Source organism: Chiloscyllium punctatum, chromosome 26 (genome assembly GCF_047496795.1).
Source record: "Chiloscyllium punctatum isolate Juve2018m chromosome 26, sChiPun1.3, whole genome shotgun sequence".
Classification (NCBI taxonomy): domain Eukaryota; kingdom Metazoa; phylum Chordata; class Chondrichthyes; order Orectolobiformes; family Hemiscylliidae; genus Chiloscyllium; species Chiloscyllium punctatum.
In genome coordinates, this window is record NC_092764.1 from 2,155,352 (window position 1) to 2,176,615 (window position 21,264).

At 42.5% G+C, this 21,264-nt stretch overlaps 1 protein-coding gene across 2 annotated transcripts in view; it reads right to left on the reverse strand.

Annotated features, from left to right (window-relative positions):
- Nucleotides 1–6,550: 6,550 nt before the first annotated feature.
- Nucleotides 6,551–21,264, reverse strand: part of has3 (hyaluronan synthase 3) — a 40,006-nt gene continuing 25,292 nt past the window's right edge. For both annotated transcript variants that reach the window (XM_072595750.1, XM_072595751.1), the window contains exons 3-4: nucleotides 14,739–14,840; nucleotides 6,551–11,030 (exon numbers count right to left, since the gene is read on the reverse strand). In XM_072595750.1, the coding sequence (XP_072451851.1) occupies nucleotides 10,101–11,030; nucleotides 14,739–14,840 (1,032 nt within the window). In that variant the 3' untranslated portion in view covers nucleotides 6,551–10,100. The remainder of the gene's footprint in view (nucleotides 11,031–14,738; nucleotides 14,841–21,264) is intronic.

Consider the following 21,264-nt stretch of genomic DNA (forward strand, 5'->3'; position numbering starts at 1 on the left):
GTAAGGTTGAGTGAAATAGGAGTTGATAGGAAGGGTGAGAGCAGTAACAAATTAAAAATACTATACATGAATGCACGAAGCACTAGAAATAAGTTGGATGAGCTTGAGGCTCTTTTGGAAATTGGCAGATACGATATTGTGGGGATAACTGAGACGTGGCTTCAAGTGGACAGGGCCTGGGAAATGAATATTCAAGGCTACACGTGCTATCGTAAGGACAGACTGACGGGCAGACGGGGTGGGGTGGCCCTGTTGGTAAGGGATGATATTCAGTCCCTCGCACGGGGGGACATAGAGTCAGGGGATGTCGAGTCAGTGTGGATAGACCTGAGAAATACTAAGGGTAAAAAGACCCTCTTGGGAGTTATCTACAGGCCCCCAAACAGTAGTCTGGATGTCGGATGTAAGTTAAATCAGGAGCTGAAATTGGCCTGTCGCAAAGATGTTACTACAGTTGTTATGGGGGATTTCAACATGCAGGTAGACTGGGAGAATCAGGATGGTGCTGAAAATGTGTTGCTGGAAAAGCACAGCAGGTCAGGCAGCATCCAAGGAACAGGAGAATCGACGTTTCGGGCATAAGCCCTTCTCGAAACGTCGATTCTCCTGTTCCTTGGATGCTGCCTGACCTGCTGCGCTTTTCCAGCAACACATTTTCAGCTCTGATCTCCAGCATCTGCAGTCCTCACTTTCTCTTCGAAGAATCAGGATGGTATTGGACCTCAAGAAAGAGACTTTGTGGAGTGCCTCAAAAATGAATTCTTAGAACAGCTGGTGCTGGAGCCGACCAGGGAGAAGGCAATTCTGGATCTGGTATTGTGCAACGAACCAGAATTGGTCAGGGACCTCGAAGTGAAGGAGCCCTTGGGAAGTAGTGACCGTAATACAATAAGCTTCAATCTGCAATTTGAGAGGAAGAGGGTACAATCGGAAGTGACAATATTTCTGTTGAATAAAGGGAACTATGGAGCTATGAGGGAGGAGCTGGCCAAAGTTCAATGGTGCAATACCTTAGCAGGGATGACAACGCAGGAACAATGGCGGATATTTCTGTGTGTAATGCAGAAGTTGCAGGATCAGTTCATTCCAAAAAGGAAGAAAGATCCTAGGAGGAGGCATGGGTGGCCGTGGCTGACGAGGGAAGTTAAGAAACATATAAAGTTAAAAGAGAAAAAGTATAACATAGCAAAGATAAGTTGGAAAACGGAGGACTGGGAAGCTTTTAAAGAACGACTTAGGATTACTAAGAAGGAAATACGCAGAGAAAAAATGAGGTACGAAGGTAAACTGGCCAAAAATATAACGGAGGATAGTAAAAGCTTTTTTAGGTATGTGAAAGGGAAAAAAATGGTTAAGACTAAAATTGGGCCCTTGAAGACAGAAACAGGGGAATATATTACAGGGAACAAAGAAATGGCAGAAGAATTGAATTGTTACTTCAGATCTGTGTTCACTGGGGAAGACACAAGCAATCTCCCTGAGGTAACAGTGGCTGAAGGACCTGAACTTAAGGGAATTTATATTTGCCAAGAATTGGTGTTGGAGAGACTGTTAGGTCTGAAGGTTGATAAATCCCCGGGGCCTGATGGTCTACATCCCAGGGTACTGAAGGAGGTGGCTCGATAAATCGTGGATGCGTTGGTGATTATTTTCCAGAGTTCGATAGATTCGGGATCAGTTCCTGCGGATTGGAGGGTGGCTAATGTTGTACCACTTTTTAAGAAAGGTGGGAGAGAGAAAGCAGGAAATTATAGACCAGTTAGTCTGACCTCAGTGGTGGGATTATAAAGGATGAAATTACAACACATCTGGATAGTAGTAACAGGATAGGTCAGAGTCAGCATGGATTTATGAAGGGGAAATCATGCTTGACTAATCTTCTGGAATTTTTTGAGGATGTAACTCTGAAGATGGACGAGGGAGATCCAGTAGATGTAGTGTACGTGGCCTTTCAGAAAACCTTTGATAAAGTCCCACATAGGAGGTTAGTGAGCAAAATTAGGGCACATGGTATTAGGGGCAAAGTACTAACTTGGATTGAAAGTAGGAAACAAAGAGTAGTGATAAACGGCTCCATTTCGGAATGGCAGGCGGTGACCATTGGGGTACCGCAGTGATCAGTGCTGGGACTGCAGCTTTTTACAATATACATTAATGATATAGAAGATGGTATTAGCAATAACATTAGTAAATTTGCTGATGATACTAAGCTGGGTGGCAGGGTGAAATGTGAGGAGGATGTTAGGAGATTACAGGGTGACCTGGACAGGGTAGGTGAGTGGTCAGATGCATGGCAGATGCAGTTTAATGTGGATAAATGTATGGTTATGGCAAGAACAGGAAGGCAGATACTATCTAAATGGAATCAATTTAGGTTAAGGGGCAGTACAGAGAGATCTGGGTGTTCTTGTACACCAGTCAATGAAGGTAAGCATCCAGGTACAGCAGGTAGTGAAGAAGGCTAATAGCATGCTGGCCTTCATAACAAGAGGGATTGAGTATAGAAGCAAAGAGGTTCTTCTGCAGCTGTACAGGGCCCTGGTGAGACCACACCTGGAGTACTGTGTGCAGTTTTGGTCTCCAAATTTGAGGAAAGACATTCTGGCTATTGAGGGAGTGCAACGTAGGTTCACGAGGTCAATTCCTGGAATGGCGGGATTACCTTATACTGAAAGACTGGAGCGACTGGGCTTGTATACCCTTGAGTTTCGAAGACTGAGAGGGGATCTGATTGAGACCTATAAGATTATTAAAGGATTGGACACTCTGGAGGCAGGAAACATGTTTCCGCTAATGGGTGAGTGCCGAACCAGAGGACACAGCTTAAAAATACGGAGTAGACCATTTATGACAGAGATGAGGAGAAACATCTTCACCCAGAGAGTGGTGGCTGTGTGGAATGCTCTGCCCCAGAGGGCAGTGGAGGCCCAGTCTCTGAATTCATTTAAGAAAGAGTTGGATAGAGCTCTCAAGGATAGTGGAATCAAGGGTTATGGAGATAAGGCAGGAACAGGACACTGATTGAGGATGATCAGCCATGATCATATTGAATCGTGGTGCAGGCTCGAAGGGCAGAATGGCCTACTCCTGCACCTATTGTCTATTGTATTTGAGGCTCTAAGAGAGATTATTCTGCTGGAAGAGTTTAAAAACTCACTTCCACAGATGATAAGAATTCATGTGGAGGAACAGAGAGTTCAGGAAGTGAGAAGGGCAGCAGAATTAGCAGATGAGTACATGTTGGTACATAAGACAAGCTTCCGGCCGGAATTTCATCCAGTGAGGGATAGAAGTTGGGAGAAGGGGAGATCCTAGACTACAAAATAAAGAGTAGAGAACACTGGTAAGAGTTTGTCATAGGTTAAAAAAGAAGCCCAAGTGGGTGGAAGGGAGGTGAAAGGCCTCAGGTGTTTTCACTGTAATGGAGTGTGGCATAGAAACTTATGGTGCCGATGATTTCAGAAATCGACTGGCAAAAGATGTTTTCACTACCAGAAATTGGGACATGTAAAGTCACATTGCTGATCATTAAAGAAAGGCATTGTGGGAAAGGTTGTGTTAAAAGAAGCGAAGCCAGTGGCATTAGTGAAGGTAGTAAAGGAGACCCAAAGAAGAACAGAGGAGCTGCAGGAGTGTGCACAACCTAGGCAGGGGCTGGGTATGGAGTGAGATCGTAATCTCTACAAAGAATTTGCCTCTGTGTGTAAAGTGTACTCAGAAAGAACGGGGGAGGACAAGAAGTTATATTTTTGAGAGATACAAGATTAACCAGTCGCTAATAATAAGGGATGAGGGAAAATGCACTTTTTCTGATGTTACCCAAGAGTATGGTAATTTGTGGGATAGATGGACAGAAATTTAGCATTCCTCTATGTAAGATCAAATAGGAGTGCCAACTCAAGACTGGGGAAGTAATGAATGTAGGTTTGCTCGCTGAGCTGGATTCATTTCCAGACATTTTGTAACCCTACTAGGTAACATCTTCAGTGGGCCTCAGGCAAAGCACTATTGATAGTTCCTGCTTTCTATTTATATGTTTGGGTTTCTTTGGGTTGGTGATGTCATTTCCTGTGGTGATACCATTTCCTGTGAAGTCACTTCCTGTTCTTTTTCTCAGGGGTGTTAGATGGGGTCTAACACAATGTGTTCGTTGATAGAGGTCTGGTTGGAATGCCATGCTTCTAAGAATTCTCATGCGTGTCTTTGTTTGGCTTGTCCTAGGATGGATATGTTGTCCCAGTCGAAATGGTGCTTAAAAATGTGTTGCTGGAAAAGCGCAGCAGATCAGGCGGCATCAACGGAGCAGGAGAATCAACGTTTCAGGCATAAGCCCTTCTGCAGGAATGTCCTGAAACATCGATTCTCCTGTTCCTTTGCTGCCTGACCTGCTGCGCTTTTCCAGCAACACATTTTTAAGCCCTGATCTCCAGCATCTGCAGTCCTCACTTTCTCCCAGTCGAAATGGTGTCCTTCCTCATCCATATGTAAGGATACTAGTGAGAGGGGGTCAAATCCTTTTGTGGCTAGTTGGTGTTCATGTATCTTGATGGCTAATTTTCTGCCTGTGGCCAATGAGTGTTTGTTACAGTCCTTGCACGGTATTTTGTAAATGACATTAGTTTTGCTTGTTGTCTGTATAGGATCTTTCAAGTTCATTAGCTGCTGTTCTAGTGTGTTGGTGGGTTTGTGGGCTACCATGATGCCAAGGGGTCTGAGTAGTCTGGCAGTCATTTATGAGTAGTCTTTGATGATTTGAGCTACAAATCTTTGCAAAACTTGCTACTGGGGAAGTAACCAGTGGGAGTGATTGTCAGAGTGTCAGTTCCAGGAATTCAGTTTGTTCTTGGGACTGATTTGGCAGGATCCAAGGTGGGAGTGACACCCTTATTGTGGAGAAGCCCAAGGAAGACCAAGAAATTGAGGAGAAATATCCTGGTATTTTCCCAGACTGTGTGTAGGAACCAGATTCCACTATCATACATCATAGCACAAAGCGAAAAGAGAAAGATGAAAGGGTTGAGGTCCGGTTAATGCACACACTGTTTGGCGTAATGATGCAAGAAAACCCTGAACAGGCAGAGGGTCAGACAGAAGTGTATAGTCCTGAAAGTCTAAGGCACTTGCAACAGCAAGACAAAACGATAAAAGATATATATGTGGATGTATGTTCCGAAAAGGAGGCAGAGAATACACTGGAGGGTTATTATGTGAAAGATAAAATCCTAAGATGGAAATTGAGACCATGACAGGTTAGTGCAGAAGAGAAATGGGCCAAGGTGCATCAGATTTTGTTGCCAGTAGCACACTGTTACGGAGGTGTTACGGTTAGCACGAGAACTACCTGTAGGAGGTCACCTAGGGGTACGAAAGACTCAGGCTAGGGTTCAAAAACATTTTTATTGGCCTGGAATGTACAAGGATGTGGTGAACAGAGGGACCTTGAGTTCAGATGCACGGTTCTCTCTCTGAAAATAGATTCACAGGTAGACGGCATTGAAGAAGTCTTTTGGCACAATGGCCTTCATCAGTCAGGACATTTGAGTATAAAGTTGGGAAGTTATGTTGCAGTTATACAGGACATTAGCGAGGCTGCACTTGGAGTGTTCAATTTTGGTCACCTTGCTATAGGAAGGATGTTATGAAACTAAGAAGTGTGTAGAAAAACTTTACAAGAATGTTGTCAGGACTCAGGGTTCTGAGGGAGAGGTTGGACAAGCTGGGATGTTTTTCTTTAGAGCTTAGGAGACTGAGGGGAGACCTTGGAGGTGTACAAGATCATGAGAGGCATGGGTAGGGTGAATGCACTCAGTCTTCTTCCCAGGGTTGAGGAAACGAGGATTAGAGGGCATCAGTTTAAGGTTAGAGGGGGAAGAATAAAAGGGAACCCGAGGGCAACATTGGTACACAGAGGGTGATACACATATGGAATGAGTTGCTAGCGGAAGTGGTTGAGGCGGGTACATTAACAACATTTAAAAGGCATTTGGAAAAGAACATGGATAGGAGAGGTTTAGAAGGATATGGGCCATGTGCAAGGGTATGGGGTTAGTGTGGTTGGATATTATGGTTAGCATGGATCAGTTTGGGCCAAAGGGTCTGTTTCTGTGCTGTAAGACTCTGAGATGTGAGGCTAATTAGCTTGTATTGTGTACCTTTATCCTCTCCCTTTTTGAGTTAGGGTGAATACTTGGGTAGGCACTTGAAATGTCATAATTTAAGATTATAGGTCAAGTGCTGAAAAGTAGAACAAGTGTAGATTTAGAGTGGTCTTTTATTGGTGTAGGCTTGATGGGCCATAGGACGACTTCTGTTCTGCATAATTCTTGACTACCTCATAAGCAGCTCTTAAGATCCTAAATTTCTGGGATTTGATCACACTCGAACAGGCTCTACAATGTAGACATTATAGTGATGAAATTATTCAGGAAATTCTAGTATTAGTGCTTTATCTTGACCCATAGATATTGCCTGACCTGCTGATTGTTCCAATGTTTTTGCTTCTTGTATCAGGTCAGACTTGATGATTGAATTGAATTGGACAAACCAACAGTAAGATTCAAGTATTAAATCTTTATTTTGTTAAAAGTTAATATAAAACATAAGAATTTAAAACCCCAAAGCAACTGTAAAAAATAAATAGAGGTTTAGGTTACAGTCCAGGAATTACAATCACCGTTTCCCCAATGTGCATCTGAGTATAATTACTTTACAAGCATTACCATGGATTTTCATTGCAAATGTTGGACAGTGTTTTCAGTTAAAATCCATTCACCTGCAGTAAGTGATTCTGAGATGCTTTATTAAATACAGATTTTGGCAAACATTCATATAAAAATAAAATAAGTTACATTTTAGAAAAACAGAGCAATATTGTGAACAAGAGTAGATTGTTTTCCCTGAAATGTAAGTGTTTCATGGCCTGTGGGAACCTCAGTAGAACCAGTAGAAAACGGCAACTATGATCTAATGATAGATTAGGAGATGTGCTAATGTTTAGCTCTGAATAGCACACCTATTTCATACTAATACACAATATTCACCCCTCCCTGAGGTGTCAACACACCTTCATCCCACCAAACTGTGGTAACATTCACCCATATGCTGACTTTCTGTGTGGAGTTTATACATTCTCCCAGTGTCTCCGGGTGCTCCGGTTTCCTCCCACAATCCAAAAGATGTACAGGTCAGGTGAATTGGCCATGCCTGTAATGTTAAGTGCATTAGTCAGGGGTAAATATAGTGTAGGGGAATGCGTCTGGGTGGGTTACTCTTTGGAAGGTTGGTGTGGACTTTTTGGGCTGAAGGGCCTGCTTCCAGACTGTAGGTAATCTAATCTAATCTTATGGTGTTCTGCTGTGGAAGTTGAGTTTTGCTAAGAAAGGACACATTTTGACTAAGCTTTTCATCTTACTCTCAACAAGACAATATACAAGAATACCAATTTAAGGGGAAAACTGACATTTATGCTGTGTATTAATATATGTTGCCTCCTGCACACATGTACACCTCACTGAACCTAGTTGACAATCCTAAAACAGTAGTCAACATAATTTTTTTCACATTTGGGATTATTCAGCAAATGCAGTCCAGCTACTGAATCACATTGAATGTTGGATATTGTGTTGTGAGTTTTGCAAACACGGGTTAGTTGGTTACAGTTAGTACCTTGCTTATTGTGAATACCTGAAGTGACGTGCTATTTGATATTGAGAAACTAGATTTTGGGATGCACATCTTGCATACCATAAAAGACATAGAAACAGAAATTAGGCCATTCGACCCATCAAGTCTGCTCCGCCATTCAATCATGGTTGATAGGTTTATCCCCATAAACTTTGATTCCCTTTGCAATCAAGAACTTACCTATCTCTGTCTTAAATATACTCAATAACATGGCCTCCACAGCCTTCTGTGACAATGAATTCCATGGATTCATCACTCTCTGGCTAAAGACGGTTCTCCTTATTTCTGTTTTCAAGGGTCTTCCATTTACTGTAAGGCTGTGTCCTCAGGTCCTCATCTCTCCTGCCAATTAAAACATCTTCCCAACATCGACTCCACTCATCCTTCTAAACGCCATTGAGTACTGCCCCAAAGTCCTCAAACATTCTTTGTATGTTAAACCGTTAATTCTGGAGATCATTCTCATGAACCTCTTCTGGACTCTCTCCCAGGGCCATTACATCTTTCCTGAGGTATGGGCCTAAAATTGCTCACAGTACTCTAAATGTGGTCTGACCAGAGCTTTATAGACCTTCAGAAGTACATCACTGCTTTTATATTCTAGTCCCCTTGAGGTGAATGACAACATTGTATTTGCCTTCCTAACTATCAACTCAAGCTTCAAGTTTACCGTAAGAAAAACCTAGGACTCCCAAGTGCCTTTGCACTACAGATTTCTGAATTTTCACCCTATTTAGAAAATAGTCCATGCCTGTATGCTTTCTATCAAAGTGCATGATCTCATACTTTCCAAAATTATATTTCATCTGCTACTTCTTTGCCCATTCTCCTAACCTGTTTAAATTTTTCTACAGCCTCCCCACCTCCTCAATACTACCTGTCCCTCCACCTATCTTTGTATCACCTTAGACAGAATGCCCTCAGTTCATACATCAAGATCAGTGATGTATGAAGTGAAAAGTTGTGGTCCCAACACCAACCCCTGTTGAACACCATTAGTCACTGGCTTGCATCCTGTGAAGGATCCTTTTATTCCCATTCTCTGCCTTCTGCCAAACAGCCAATCTTCTATCCATGCTAATGCCTGGCCTTAAACACCCTGGGCCCTTATTTCACTCAGCAGCCTCCTTGGAGACACTTTGTCAAAGGCCTTCTGGAAGTCCAGATAGATAACATCCATTGGTTCTTCTTGGTCTAACCTCAAAGAATTCTAACAGAATGTCAGACATGACCTCCCCTTGATTAAACCATGCTGAATTTGCCCTATTTAAACATGGCATCACACTGGCCCTGAACTTGTTATAGCACATTACTCAATTGTGTGAAAGGCAGAGCATCTTTTTGGCCTGACAGTAGTATCATGTTGCTACTATATAGTAACAGCATTAAACAGATAGCTTCAACTGTTACTTAAATATCTGAGGTAGACCGGGTAACTCTTCAGGACCAAAAGTGATGGCCTAGGAAGCTGTTGTGTTTTTAAAATATTCAGCAGAAAATGATCTAGTTAAGACAGGCATTAACTTTTAGCATGTCTTCTCATTTCAGCATCAAGTTTTAAAGGTGAACAAATGGCTCAGGTCCCATTGATAATTTGCCAATAAGGCCAATCTTATAGCATATAGGAGTCACAATGTAAACTGTCTAGTAAAGATAGGTTTGCAATGGTCGGTAGTAGAGAAGCCCTTGGCTGATTTCTCAGCAAGGATCTCATGGAAAGCTCATTTGACAGTTCCTCTAAAATGCCTCTGCCAATCACATTTCACTTGTCAATCACAATTTGCTCTTATACAGTGTGATGAGTGGAAGATGAAAAGCTTTGACAAACTGTATCTTTTTAAAAACACTACTCAAGTTATAGAGTAATACAGCACGGAAACAGATCCTTTGACCCAAATTAGTCCATGCTGATCATGGTGCTCACTCAGCTAGTGTCAATTGACTGCAGTTGGTCCATATCCCTCGAAATCCTTTCCATCCCTGTACCAACTCAAATATTTTTTAAAAGTGGAGATGGGACATGGCTCAACCACTTTCTCTGGTAGCCCATTCCATATATGCACCACTTTCTACGAGAAGAAGTTGCCCCTCAGGTCCTTCTTAATTCTTTCCCCTCTCATCATAAACCTGTGCACTCTAGTTTTTCAATTCCCCATCCCTGGGAAAAAGACTATATGCAAGTCCTATACTATCAAACAACTACTTGCTATGGAAATATTGCTCCATGCAATTTTTAAAACATTTACGTTATTGTTTATTAAACAAGTAAAAATTACCAAATTGGAATTAAAATATTGCTCCTGGACTCATCACCTGTGGCTTTGACGTTGTCAAAAGCCCTAGTGGGCGGCACACATGCAGGTAGTGCCGTAGAGTGGGCAGTCCCTGTGTGGCTTTGTGACAGCAGGGCCTGGGCTTCAGGCCTCCAAGAAGACCAGTTCACAATGCTCTTGCTTGTGGCCACATGGTTTGACTACAATACCCAAGTAGAGGCCAAGCAGCAGCAGCCAGTAACAGGCATATACAGTGGAGCCAATAATGAGGAAAGGCCATTCAGTGTCAGGTAGTGCCTGCTGGCTCTCCCGGTAGATGGTGTAACCCAAACCCCCAGACAACACGGCAAACCAGACAGATACAGGCAGCAGACCCACAAGGTTAACAACAAGCTTGCGGCGGCCTGATGTTCCCCAGCCAGGCCGGTTGATGGTAAGCAGGGCAAAGAGCTTCGCGGGCAGGAGACTGGTCATATACAACAGTGAGTAGAGGGACAGGAAGAGCATTTGTGCAGATCCCCTGAGTAGGCAAGCAAAACCGGCCTTCAGCACCCCCACCCCTTGCACAGCCAGCAAAAACAGCAGAATGTTCCACATCCGTCCCCTGTAGAAGAGGTGCAGCACAGTGCCTGTCAGGAAGAACGGGAAGAAACCACTGACCACAGCCTCATATGTCATCCATGGGTGATGCTTATGGAAGCAGAGTGCACCATACAGCCACTCGCGAAAGTAAGATTTACTCCAGCGGGTCTGCTGGTTGAGCCAGCGAAGATAACGGCTTGGTGTCTCAGTCAGGCAGCGGGAGCGGGCTGTATACTTTGTCTTGAAGCCAAGGCCCAGTACTCGATTGGTGAGGTGTCGATCATCTCCAAAGCTGCACTTGGAGCCCAGAAACTGCTGGTTATACCAGTCACACAGGAAAAGCCGCAGCAGGGGGTTGCGATACATGCCCAACGGTCCACTTATGCACTGTACACAACCGAAGTAGGATTGACATGCCCGCTCCACGTTAAAGGCCATCCAGTAACGGACACTGCTTAGGAAGGAGATCCATGAGTCATACAGGTTTAGGATCTGTAGACAGACAACGGAGACAAGGGTTATACTGCACTGGCTCACAAGGCCCTAAATTACAGCAAAGAGTACTGAAGGGATAACAGCTATTTGGGGATGGGAAGGTGTACAGTTTAATGGGGACAACACTGGTAGGTGATGGCGAACAACAATAGATAAGGGCGAGAGACTGATTAATGGACACCAAGGAGGAGACTTTTGAAAACTGGAGGGACTGGTTAATGGAGTATGAGGGGAAGATTAAGTAGATATTTTTAATAAATCTCTTCAGAGATGTTATTACTCATGTTTGGAGCAAATGGGACTTGAATCCAGGCCTTCGGAATCACAGGTAGGAACACTATCATCATGCCACAAGAGCCCTGGGAAGACTGAGTTTTAGGCAGCAAGTGCCCAGAAACAGTCAGAAGCCAGAGAAGTTATAGTGGGGAGCAAAGAAATGGCAGAAAGATTGGACACATACTTTGGTTCAGTCTTCACAAAAGAGGGAACAAATAATCTACCTGAAATGTTAGGGAACCAAGGCTCTGGTGAGAATGGAATTGAAGGAAATTAGTATTAGAAGAAAACGGTGCTGGGGAAATAAATGGGATTAAAGGCTGACAGATCACAAAGGCCTAATAATTTACACCTCAGAGTACTAAAAGAAGTGGCCCTGGAAATATTGGATACATTTTGTACATCATCCAAAATTCTACAGACTGTGGACAAATTCCTAGAGATTTGAGGATAGAAAATGCAACCTCACAATTTATAAAGGGATGGAAAACAGAGAATTACAGATCAGTTAGTCTAACATCAGCAGTGGGAAAAAATGTTACAGTTTACTTTAAAAGACATGATAATGGAACATTTGGAAAGACATTAGGATTAGAACATTGGACAAAGCCAGCATAGATTTATGAAAGGCAAATGATGCCTAACAAACTACTGAAGATTTTTGAAGATATAACCAGAAAAACAGGAGAATCAGTGAATGTGTTGTATTTGGATTTTCATAAGGCTTTTGACAAAGTCTCGATAACAGGTTAGTAGGCAAAGTTAAAGCAAATGGGTTGGGAGTAATATATTGTCATGGATTGAGAACTGGTTCATAGATGGGAAACAGAGAGATGGAATAAATGGGTCCTTTTCCAAGTGGTAGGCACTGACTGCTGGGATAAAGCAAGGCTCAGTGCTTGGAACCCAGCTATTAAAAATATATATTAATTACCTAGAAGAGGGAACCAAATGCAACATTTCCAAATTTGCTGATGACACAGAACTGGGTGGGCTTATAAGTTGTGAGGAAGAGGTGAGAAGACTTCAAGGTGATTTATACAAGTTGAGTGTGTGGGCAAACACATGGTAGATGCAATATAATATAGCTAAATGTGAAGTTATAAACGTCAGTGTGAAAAACAGAATTGACTAGCGTTATTTAAATGGAGATATATAGGAAAGTATAGACATACAAAGGGATCTGGGTGTCCTTGTACACCAGTTAGTGAAAGTAACTGTTGGGTGCAGCAAGCAATTAGAAAGGCAAATGGTATATTGGTCTTCACTCTAAGAGGATATGAGTTCAGAAGTAGGGATGTCTTACTGCAGTTATAGAAGGCCTTGGTAAGAGTACACCTGGAGTAATATGTTTTGGTCTCTCTAAGGAAAGGAAATACTTGCCATAGAGGGAGTGAAGTGGAGATTTACTAGGCTGATACTGAGGATGGCAGAACTATGCTATGAGGAGAGATTGGTTCAATTGGGCCTGTATGCATTAACGTTTAGAAGGAGAGGAGCTCTCACATTAGATTTATGAAGAATGTTTTCCTTGTTGGGGAGTCTAGCACCACGAGGCACAGTGTAGGGATATGGGGTAGACCAGTTAGGACTGAGATTAGGAAGAACTTAACTCAAAGTGTAGAGGACCTGTGGAATTTTATACCATAGAAGTTGTGGAGGCCAAGTCATATATTAAGATGCATTGGGGGTATGGGGAGAAAGTAGGAATATGGCATTGAGGTAAGGATCAGTCCTTTTTCTTTTGAATGGTGCAGCAGGCTGAAAGAGCTAAATGATCTACTCCTGCTCCTAGTTTCTAAGTTTCTAAGAGGCACAATTGGTATAATGGAGAAAATTAGAGGAGACATGTTAATGAGCACATGAGTAGAAGACTGATTATTAAGGCAAGGAAGGGAAGATACTGGTTAAAAGGAATAACAGGATGGAAAATGAATAATAGGGATAGCAGAGGAGACTGATAAATGGGCTAAAAGCCACATTTCTTGCAAACATGAAATAAGGACAGAAAAGGATGATGTGCAGAAAGAAAGCACAACTTGCTTTTACAGTCATTTTAAACTATAATTGAAGTTGTCATTTAAAAGATAAACACCAAAGTGGAGATGACGCCTTAATAGCACTTTCCTAGACCAGTCAATCCAGGGGACCCAGGTTCAAATTCCACCATGGCAATTTAGCAAATTATGCAATTGAAAGCTAGTTCAGTAATAGTGGCCAAGATATTATCACTGATTGTCATTAAGACCCTTTTTTTAACAAATAACTTTTAAGGAAGGAAATGTAGAATCCTTACTTGACTGGGCTGCAGGTAATTCCAGACTCACAGCAACATGTTTGACTCTTCACTGCCATCTGAAAAGGTCTAGCAAGCCATTTGGTTACACAAAACCACTGCAGAAAATTCAAACCAGGTGGAGTGCAGTGGTTGAATAAGGTGACTCACCACCAACTCTTCTCAAGAGCAATTAAGGTTGCCTGCAATGGTATTATCCCATGATGGATTAAATTTTTAAAAAACTCAAAGGAGGAGATATTAACAGAATAACTGGAAGATTGGTTTTAAAAGAAGAAAGTTTGTTGAAGATGTTAAAGGAGAGAATTCCTTGAATTTGACTTTCTTCTTTCCATTAAATTGTGACTCATTAGCTGGATGTCAGACTGGGAATTAGACAATACAGAAGTGAGTGAAGTGGTATTGAATGTTAGTGTAATGTGGAAGTTGTCCTGGTTGCAAAGGGACTGAGGATAAATCTACAGGAATTTCAGAAATATTGGTTTTGGAGTGCTCCAACCAGGCCTATCATCAAAGTTTGTTTTCCTGCATGTAGGCCATTTCATCTGAGTAAAACCAAGTGAATAGGAGAAAGTGAGGACTGCATTTGCTGGAGAGTCAGAGTTGATAAAGTGTGGCACTGGAAAATGTACAGCAGGTCAGGCCGCATCCAGGGAGCAAGAGAGTTGATGTTTTGGGTATAACTCAACTCTCTTGCTCCTCGGATGCTGCCTGACCTGCTGTGCTTTTTCCAGCGCCACACTTTATCAACTAAAACAAAATGAGTGCAATCTCACTGAGTTAGAGCACAGTTGAAATCTTAGGGAGTTTAGTGAGGCATGAGATATTGGGAGGGTTGGTTGGAATTAATACACATTTAAAAATACACAGGAAATGTTGACTGTCAATATCTCTCAATGTTGCTCGATGTAAGTATTTCCCAGTGAAGCATGGAGTTAACTAGTCCCTCCCACCTGGGAAGCAAGTCAGATCTTCTACCAGTCCACCCCATCTGGGATGGTTTACAAAAACTCCAGCTTTCAGTCCAACTTCAGGGAGTTTGTTTCTAGCCTATTGTAGAACTTCCTCACAGTCAGATAGAGGGAATCTACTCAAATTATCACAGTCAGAGACTAACAGGAATTTGTACCAACCTGCACATCCCCACCAACTGCCCCTACACTGGGGTCTCCATCCAGGACTCTCACCATCTCTGCAGTGCAGGCTGGATCCAATACTGTGTCTGAATCACACACCTAAGGAGAAATGCCAGATGGAAAGTCACTCATTTCCAACTTGGTTCTGAGGGCTGAAATAATACCATGATGAGCATTAAGAAAAGTTAATCACTTGGATAACCTACTGTGCCTTTCATCAGAACAGTCACAATCATGATGAGGATGCTGGATTGGTACACTTCAGCCCCTCCACTATTTGGCTCCTGTCACTTTTCAGTTACCCCTGAGTTAGGTAGAGAGGAAATCAGCTGGCATTCTTGCTCTATGTTAGCTTTCATTACAAGATAATTGCAGTACGAGTGTAAGAAAGTCATCTTGCAGTTATATTAGGCTTGTTGAGACCTCATTTGGTGTATTTTGTACAGTCTCTTTGCCTAATGAAGAATGTACTTGTTTTTGAGGGGATTGAACAATAGTTCAACAGACTGATTCTGGAAAACAGATTGCTGTTTTGGGAGAGGCCACTGAGCAAACTCTATATTCTATGGAGTTTACAGCAGATCATCTCATTGCAATATATAACATTTTGAAAGAGCTTAACAGTAATGCTTTTCCCAGCCGGTGAGTCTCAAACTCATTCTAGTGGGCAGCATTTTCCCACCTTAGTTTTATTCTGGATGTCAGTTTTTTTAAGTAAAGAGCACATTGGATGAAGAAGTTCCTCCTCAACTCAGTCCTAGATCTCCTCCCCTTTATTTTGAGGGTATGCCCCCCAATTCTAACTTCACCTGCCACTGGAAGCAACTTCCCTGCTTCTATCCTATTTATTCTCTTCATAATTTTATATGTTTCTGTAAGAGCCCCCCCGCCCCCCCGCAGACTTCCACATTCCAGTGAGTACAGTCATAGTCTACTCAATCTCTCCTCATTAGGAGTAATCAAGTAATCTTATCTTTGTGAGGTTGCAGCAAGAGACAGTGACAACAAGAGTTTTCAAGCATAGTACAGATAAAGTTTATTCTACTTTCAGCAAAGAAACAAGTGTACATTCATTTGACTGTTCATAGAATCACTACAGTGTGGAAACAGGCCCTTCGGCCCAACAAGTCCACACTGACCCTTTGAAGAATAACTCACCCAGATCCATTCCCTTACCCTATTATCCTGTACTTACCTATCCTGTACTTACCTCGAATAATGCACATCCCTGAACATTATGGGCAATTTAGCATGGCCAAATCACCTAATCTACACATCTTTGGATTATGGGAGGAAACCCTCATAGACACAGGGAGAATGTGCAAACTCCACACAGAGGCTAACCACCAAGCCACCATGCCACCCTGTGCTGATTGTGTCAGAGAGGCTTTGTTAGACATTACTTCAGATTTGTTTCAATATTCATTTGTGACTGTTTTTGAACTTGTTCACATTCTCTTTATTGAGTGCAGCATTCCAAACAGGCATTATATGTTCAACACTGAGTTCTGGAGTAAGTATTAAAGACAGTGATTATTGATGTGATAATGTGGCAAGCCGTCTTCTTTAACCACTGCAGCCCATGTGCTGTTAACTGGATGGCCATCCACAATGACTAAGAACATTTAGCCATAAAAGTACTGGCATAGTCAACGTGTAACTGAGTCCAGGATTCACCTAACCAATCCCATGAAAATAGGGGAGATGTTGGCAGTAATTTTTATCCTTGATGGCACTGTGGGCATTGCCCCACCAGGCCACCAGATGTAACTTCTGACCAACATCTGCATTTTGGAAACGCCCGGATGACCCTGATGAAGTTCAGCCAGTATCTGGCAGTGACCTTTGTTCAGGACAATCACTCTTGCACCTCATAATACTATGCAGTCCTCTACTAAGATCTGATCTCTCCGGGTCCAAAAATGTTTTAATTCTGGTTGTGGTGGCTCATTAGTTTCCCTCATCACCACCAGCTGTTTCAGTTTTTACCAGGACCATATCTTTCTGCACCAAAGTCTGATATTATTAGCTGTGACTGGAAGGGTCATAAAGATGTACAGCACGGAAACCGATCCTTTGGTCCAACTCTTCCATGCCGACGAGATATCCTAAATTAAGCTAGTCCCACCTGCCAGCACCTGGCCCATATCCCTCTACACCCTTCCTATTCATTTACCAATCCAGATGCCGAATCAATGTTGCAATTGTACCAGCCTCCACCACTTCCATATACGCACTATCCTCTGTGAAAAAAAGTTGCCCCTTAGGTCCCTTTTAAATCTTTCCCCTCTCATCTTAACCTAAGCTCTCGAGTTCTGGACTCCCCCACCCCGGGGAAAAGACCTTCCCATCCATGCCCCTCATGATTTTATAAACATCTATAACATCACCCCTCAGCCTCCAACATTCCAGGGAAGATAGCCCTAGCCTATTCAGCCTTTCCCTATTGCTCAAATCCTCCAATCCTGGCAGTATCCTTGTAAGTATTTTCTAAACCCTTTTAGGTTTCACAACATCCGTCCTAAAGCAGGGAGACCAGAATTGCACACAATATTCCAAAAGTGGCCTAACCAATGTCCTGTACAGCCACAACATAACCTTCTAATTCCTATACTCATTGCACTGACCAATAAAGAAGGCATACCAAACGCCTTCTTCACTATCCTATCTACCTGTGACTCCACTTTCAAGGAGCTATGAACCTGCACTCCAAAGTCTCTTTATTCAGCAACACTCCCCAGGACCTTACCAAAATGCAGCATCTCACATTAATCTAAATTAAATTCCATCTGCCACTCCTTGGTCCATTAGCCCATCTGATCAAGGTACTGTTTTACTTTGAGGTAACCTTCTTCACTGTCCACTACACCTCCAATTTTGGTGTAAACTGAAAACTTACTAACCATACCTCCTATGCTCACATCCAAATCATTTACATAAATGACGAAAAGCAGTTGACCCAGCACCAATCCTTACGGCACACCATTAGTCACAGGACTCCAGTCTGAAAATCAACCCTCCAACACCACCCTTTGTCTTCTAGCTTTGACTCATCCCTGCATTCAAATGGCTAGTTCTTTCTGTGTTCCAAGTTCCAACCTTGCTAACCAGTCTACCATGAGCAACGTAGTTGAACACCTTACTGAAGTCCATATGGATCACATGTACTGCTCTGCCCTCATCAATTCTCTTTGTTACTTCTTCAAAAAACTCAATCAAGTTTGTGAGACATGATTTCCCACACACAAAATCATCTTTACTATCCCTAATCAGACCCTGCTTTCCAAATACATGTAAATCCTGTCCCTCAGGATTCTCTCCAATAAACTGCTCACCACTGACGTCAGGCTCATCAGTCTATAATTCCCTGGCTTTTGCTTACTACCTTTCTTAAATAGTGGCACAATGTTAGTCAACCTCCAGACTCTGGCTCTTCACCTGTGGCTATCAATGATACAAATATCTCAGCAAGGGGCCCAGTAATCACTTCTCTAGCTCCCATAGAGTTCAAGGGTACAGGTTCTGGATATTTATCCACCTTTAAGCATTTTAAGCAATCCTGCACCTTCTCTGTAATATGGACATTTTTTCAAGGTTTCACAATTTATTTCCCCATGTTTTATATCTTCCATATCCTTATCCACAGTAGACACTGATGCAAAATATTCATTTAGTATCTCTTCCCCAACTTGTGCTATTCCACAAGTAGGCGGCTTTGCTGATCTTTGCTGATCTATTCTCTCCCTAGTTACCCTTTCGTCCTCAATGTGTTTATAAAATCCATTTGGATTCTCATTCACACTATTTGCCAAAGCTATCTCACTGTCCCCTTTTTGCCCTCCTGATTTCTCTTCTACTGCCTTTATAGTCTACTAAAGATTCATTTGATATGTGTTTCCAGTCTCTTGAACAAAATCTCAATTTCTCTGGTCATACACCTACACCTACCAACCTTGCCTTTCACCCTAACAGGAACATATTGTCTCTGGACTCTCATTATCTCATTTTTAAAGATTTCCCATTTTCCAGCTGTCCCTTTACCTTCAAACATCCGCACCAATCAAACTTTGAAAGTTCTTGCCTAATACTGTCAAAATTGGCATTCCTCCAATTTATCGCTTTAACTTTTATATCCGGTCTATCCTTTTCCATTACTATTTTAAAATTAATAGAGTTATGATCGCTGGCCCCAAAGTGCTCCCTCACTGACACCTCAGTCACTTGCCTTGCCTTATTTCCCAGAAAGTGTTCAAGTTTTGCACCTTCTCTAGTAGGTACATCCACATACTGAATCAGAAAATTGTCTTGTATGCACTTAACAAATTCCTCTTCTACCCCAGAAGAGATTGCAATGATCCAAAAATGTGAATCTGTCTCCCCTGTTCCAGTTCCTCAGCCATGCATTCATCTACTCCATCCTCATATTCCTACCCTCACGAGATCGTGGCACCAGGAGTAATCCAGATATTATTACCCTTGAGGACCTCCTTTCTAAATTCCCACCTAATTTCCTATATTCTGTCCTCAGAAACTCATCCTTTTCTTGTCCTATGTCATTAGTTCCAATGTATACAATGATCTCCTGTTGGTTCCTCTCCCCTTTGAAAATATTCTGCGCCCTGTCTGAGATATCCTTGATCCTGGAACCAGGGAAGCAACATACCGTTCTGATTTTTCGCTGCCAGCCTCTGACTAGAGTCCCCTATCACAATCAATAGTTTGCAACCTGGCACATCCCTTATTACATTAGAGCCAGTCTTGGTACCAGAAACCTGGCTATCTGTGCTACATTCTCCTGAGTCTACATCACACCCTACATTTTCCAGAACAGCATATATTATTTGAGATGGGGACAACCACAGGAGACTCCTGTACGATCTACCCTCTCTCCTACCTTACCTAGAGGTAATCCATCTACCTGACTGTATCTAGCTTTTCTCCCTTCCTACAACTGCCATCTGTCACACCATCTAGCTCCTGTAAATTCTTCATTGTCTCTAACTGCCATAGAGTCCGACAGCATGGAGACAGGCCCTTTGTCCCAAACTGGTCCATGTCAAACAAAATGTTCATCAACACTAACCTCATTTCCCCGCACTTGGCCCATATCCTTCTAAACCTTTCCTATCTGTGTACTTGTCCAATACCTTCTAAACGTTATTTATGTACCCGCCTCAACCACTTCCTCTGGCAACTCATTCCATATGCGTACCACCCTCATGAAAAAAAGTTGCCCCTCAGGTTCCCTTTTATTCTTTCCCCTCTAACCTTAAACTGATGCCCTTTAATCCTCAATTCCCCAACTCTGGGAAAAAGAATTAGTGCATTCAACCTACCCATGCCTCTCATGACCTCATACTCTTCCATAAGAACATAGAACAATACAGCGCAGAACAGGCCCTTCAGTCCTCGATGTTGTGCCAACCCATGAACTAATTTAAGCCATTCCCCTACACTATCCCATCATCAACCATGTGCTTATCCAAGGATTGTTTCAATCTCCCTAATGTAGCTGAGTTAACTACATTAACTACATTGGCGGGCAGGACATTCCACACCCTTAATACTCTCCGGGTGAAGAAGCTGCTTCTGAAATCTGTCTTAAATCTATCACCCCTCAATTTGTAGCTATGCCCCCTTGTACAAGCTGACATCATCATCCAAGGAAAATGACTCACTGAATACCCTATCCTCTGATCATCTTGTATGTCACTATCAAATCCCCTCTGAGCCACTTTCTCTCCAACGAGAACAGACCCAGGTCTCTCAGCCTTTCCTCAAAAGACCTTCCCTCCAGATCAGGCAACATCCTGGTAAATCTCCTCTGCACCTTTTCCAATGCTTCCAGATCCTTCCTGTAATGGCACGACTAGAACTGCACACAATATTCCAAGCGAGGCTGCACTAGCATTTTGTATAGTTGCAGCATGATATTGCGGCTCTGGAACTCAATCCCTCTATCAATGAAACCTAACACACCATATGCCTTCTTAACAACACTATCAACCTGGTGGCAACTTTCAGGGATCTATGTACATGGACTCCAAGATCCCTCAGCACATCCTCACTACCAAGAATCTTTCCATTGATCCAGTATTCCGCCTTCCTGTTATTCTTCCCAAAGTGACTCACCTCACATTTATCTGCATTGAAGTCCATTTGCCACCTCTCAGCCCAATTCTGCTGTTTATTCAAGTTCACCTGCAACCTGCAAAATTATTCCACACTGTCCATTATTCCACTGGCTTTAGTTTCATCTGCAAACTTACTAACCCATCCACTTATGTCTGCGTCCAAGTCATTTATAAAAATGACAAACAGCAGCGGTCCCAAAACAGATACTAGTGGCACACCACTAGTAACCAGACTCCAGGCTGAATATTTTCCATCAACCACCACTCGTTGCCTTCTTACAGTTTCTAATCCAAACTGCTAAATCACGCTCAATCCTATGCCTCTGCATTTTCTCCAACAGCGTTCCATGTGGAACCTTATCAAAGGTTTTACTGAAGTCCACATGCAC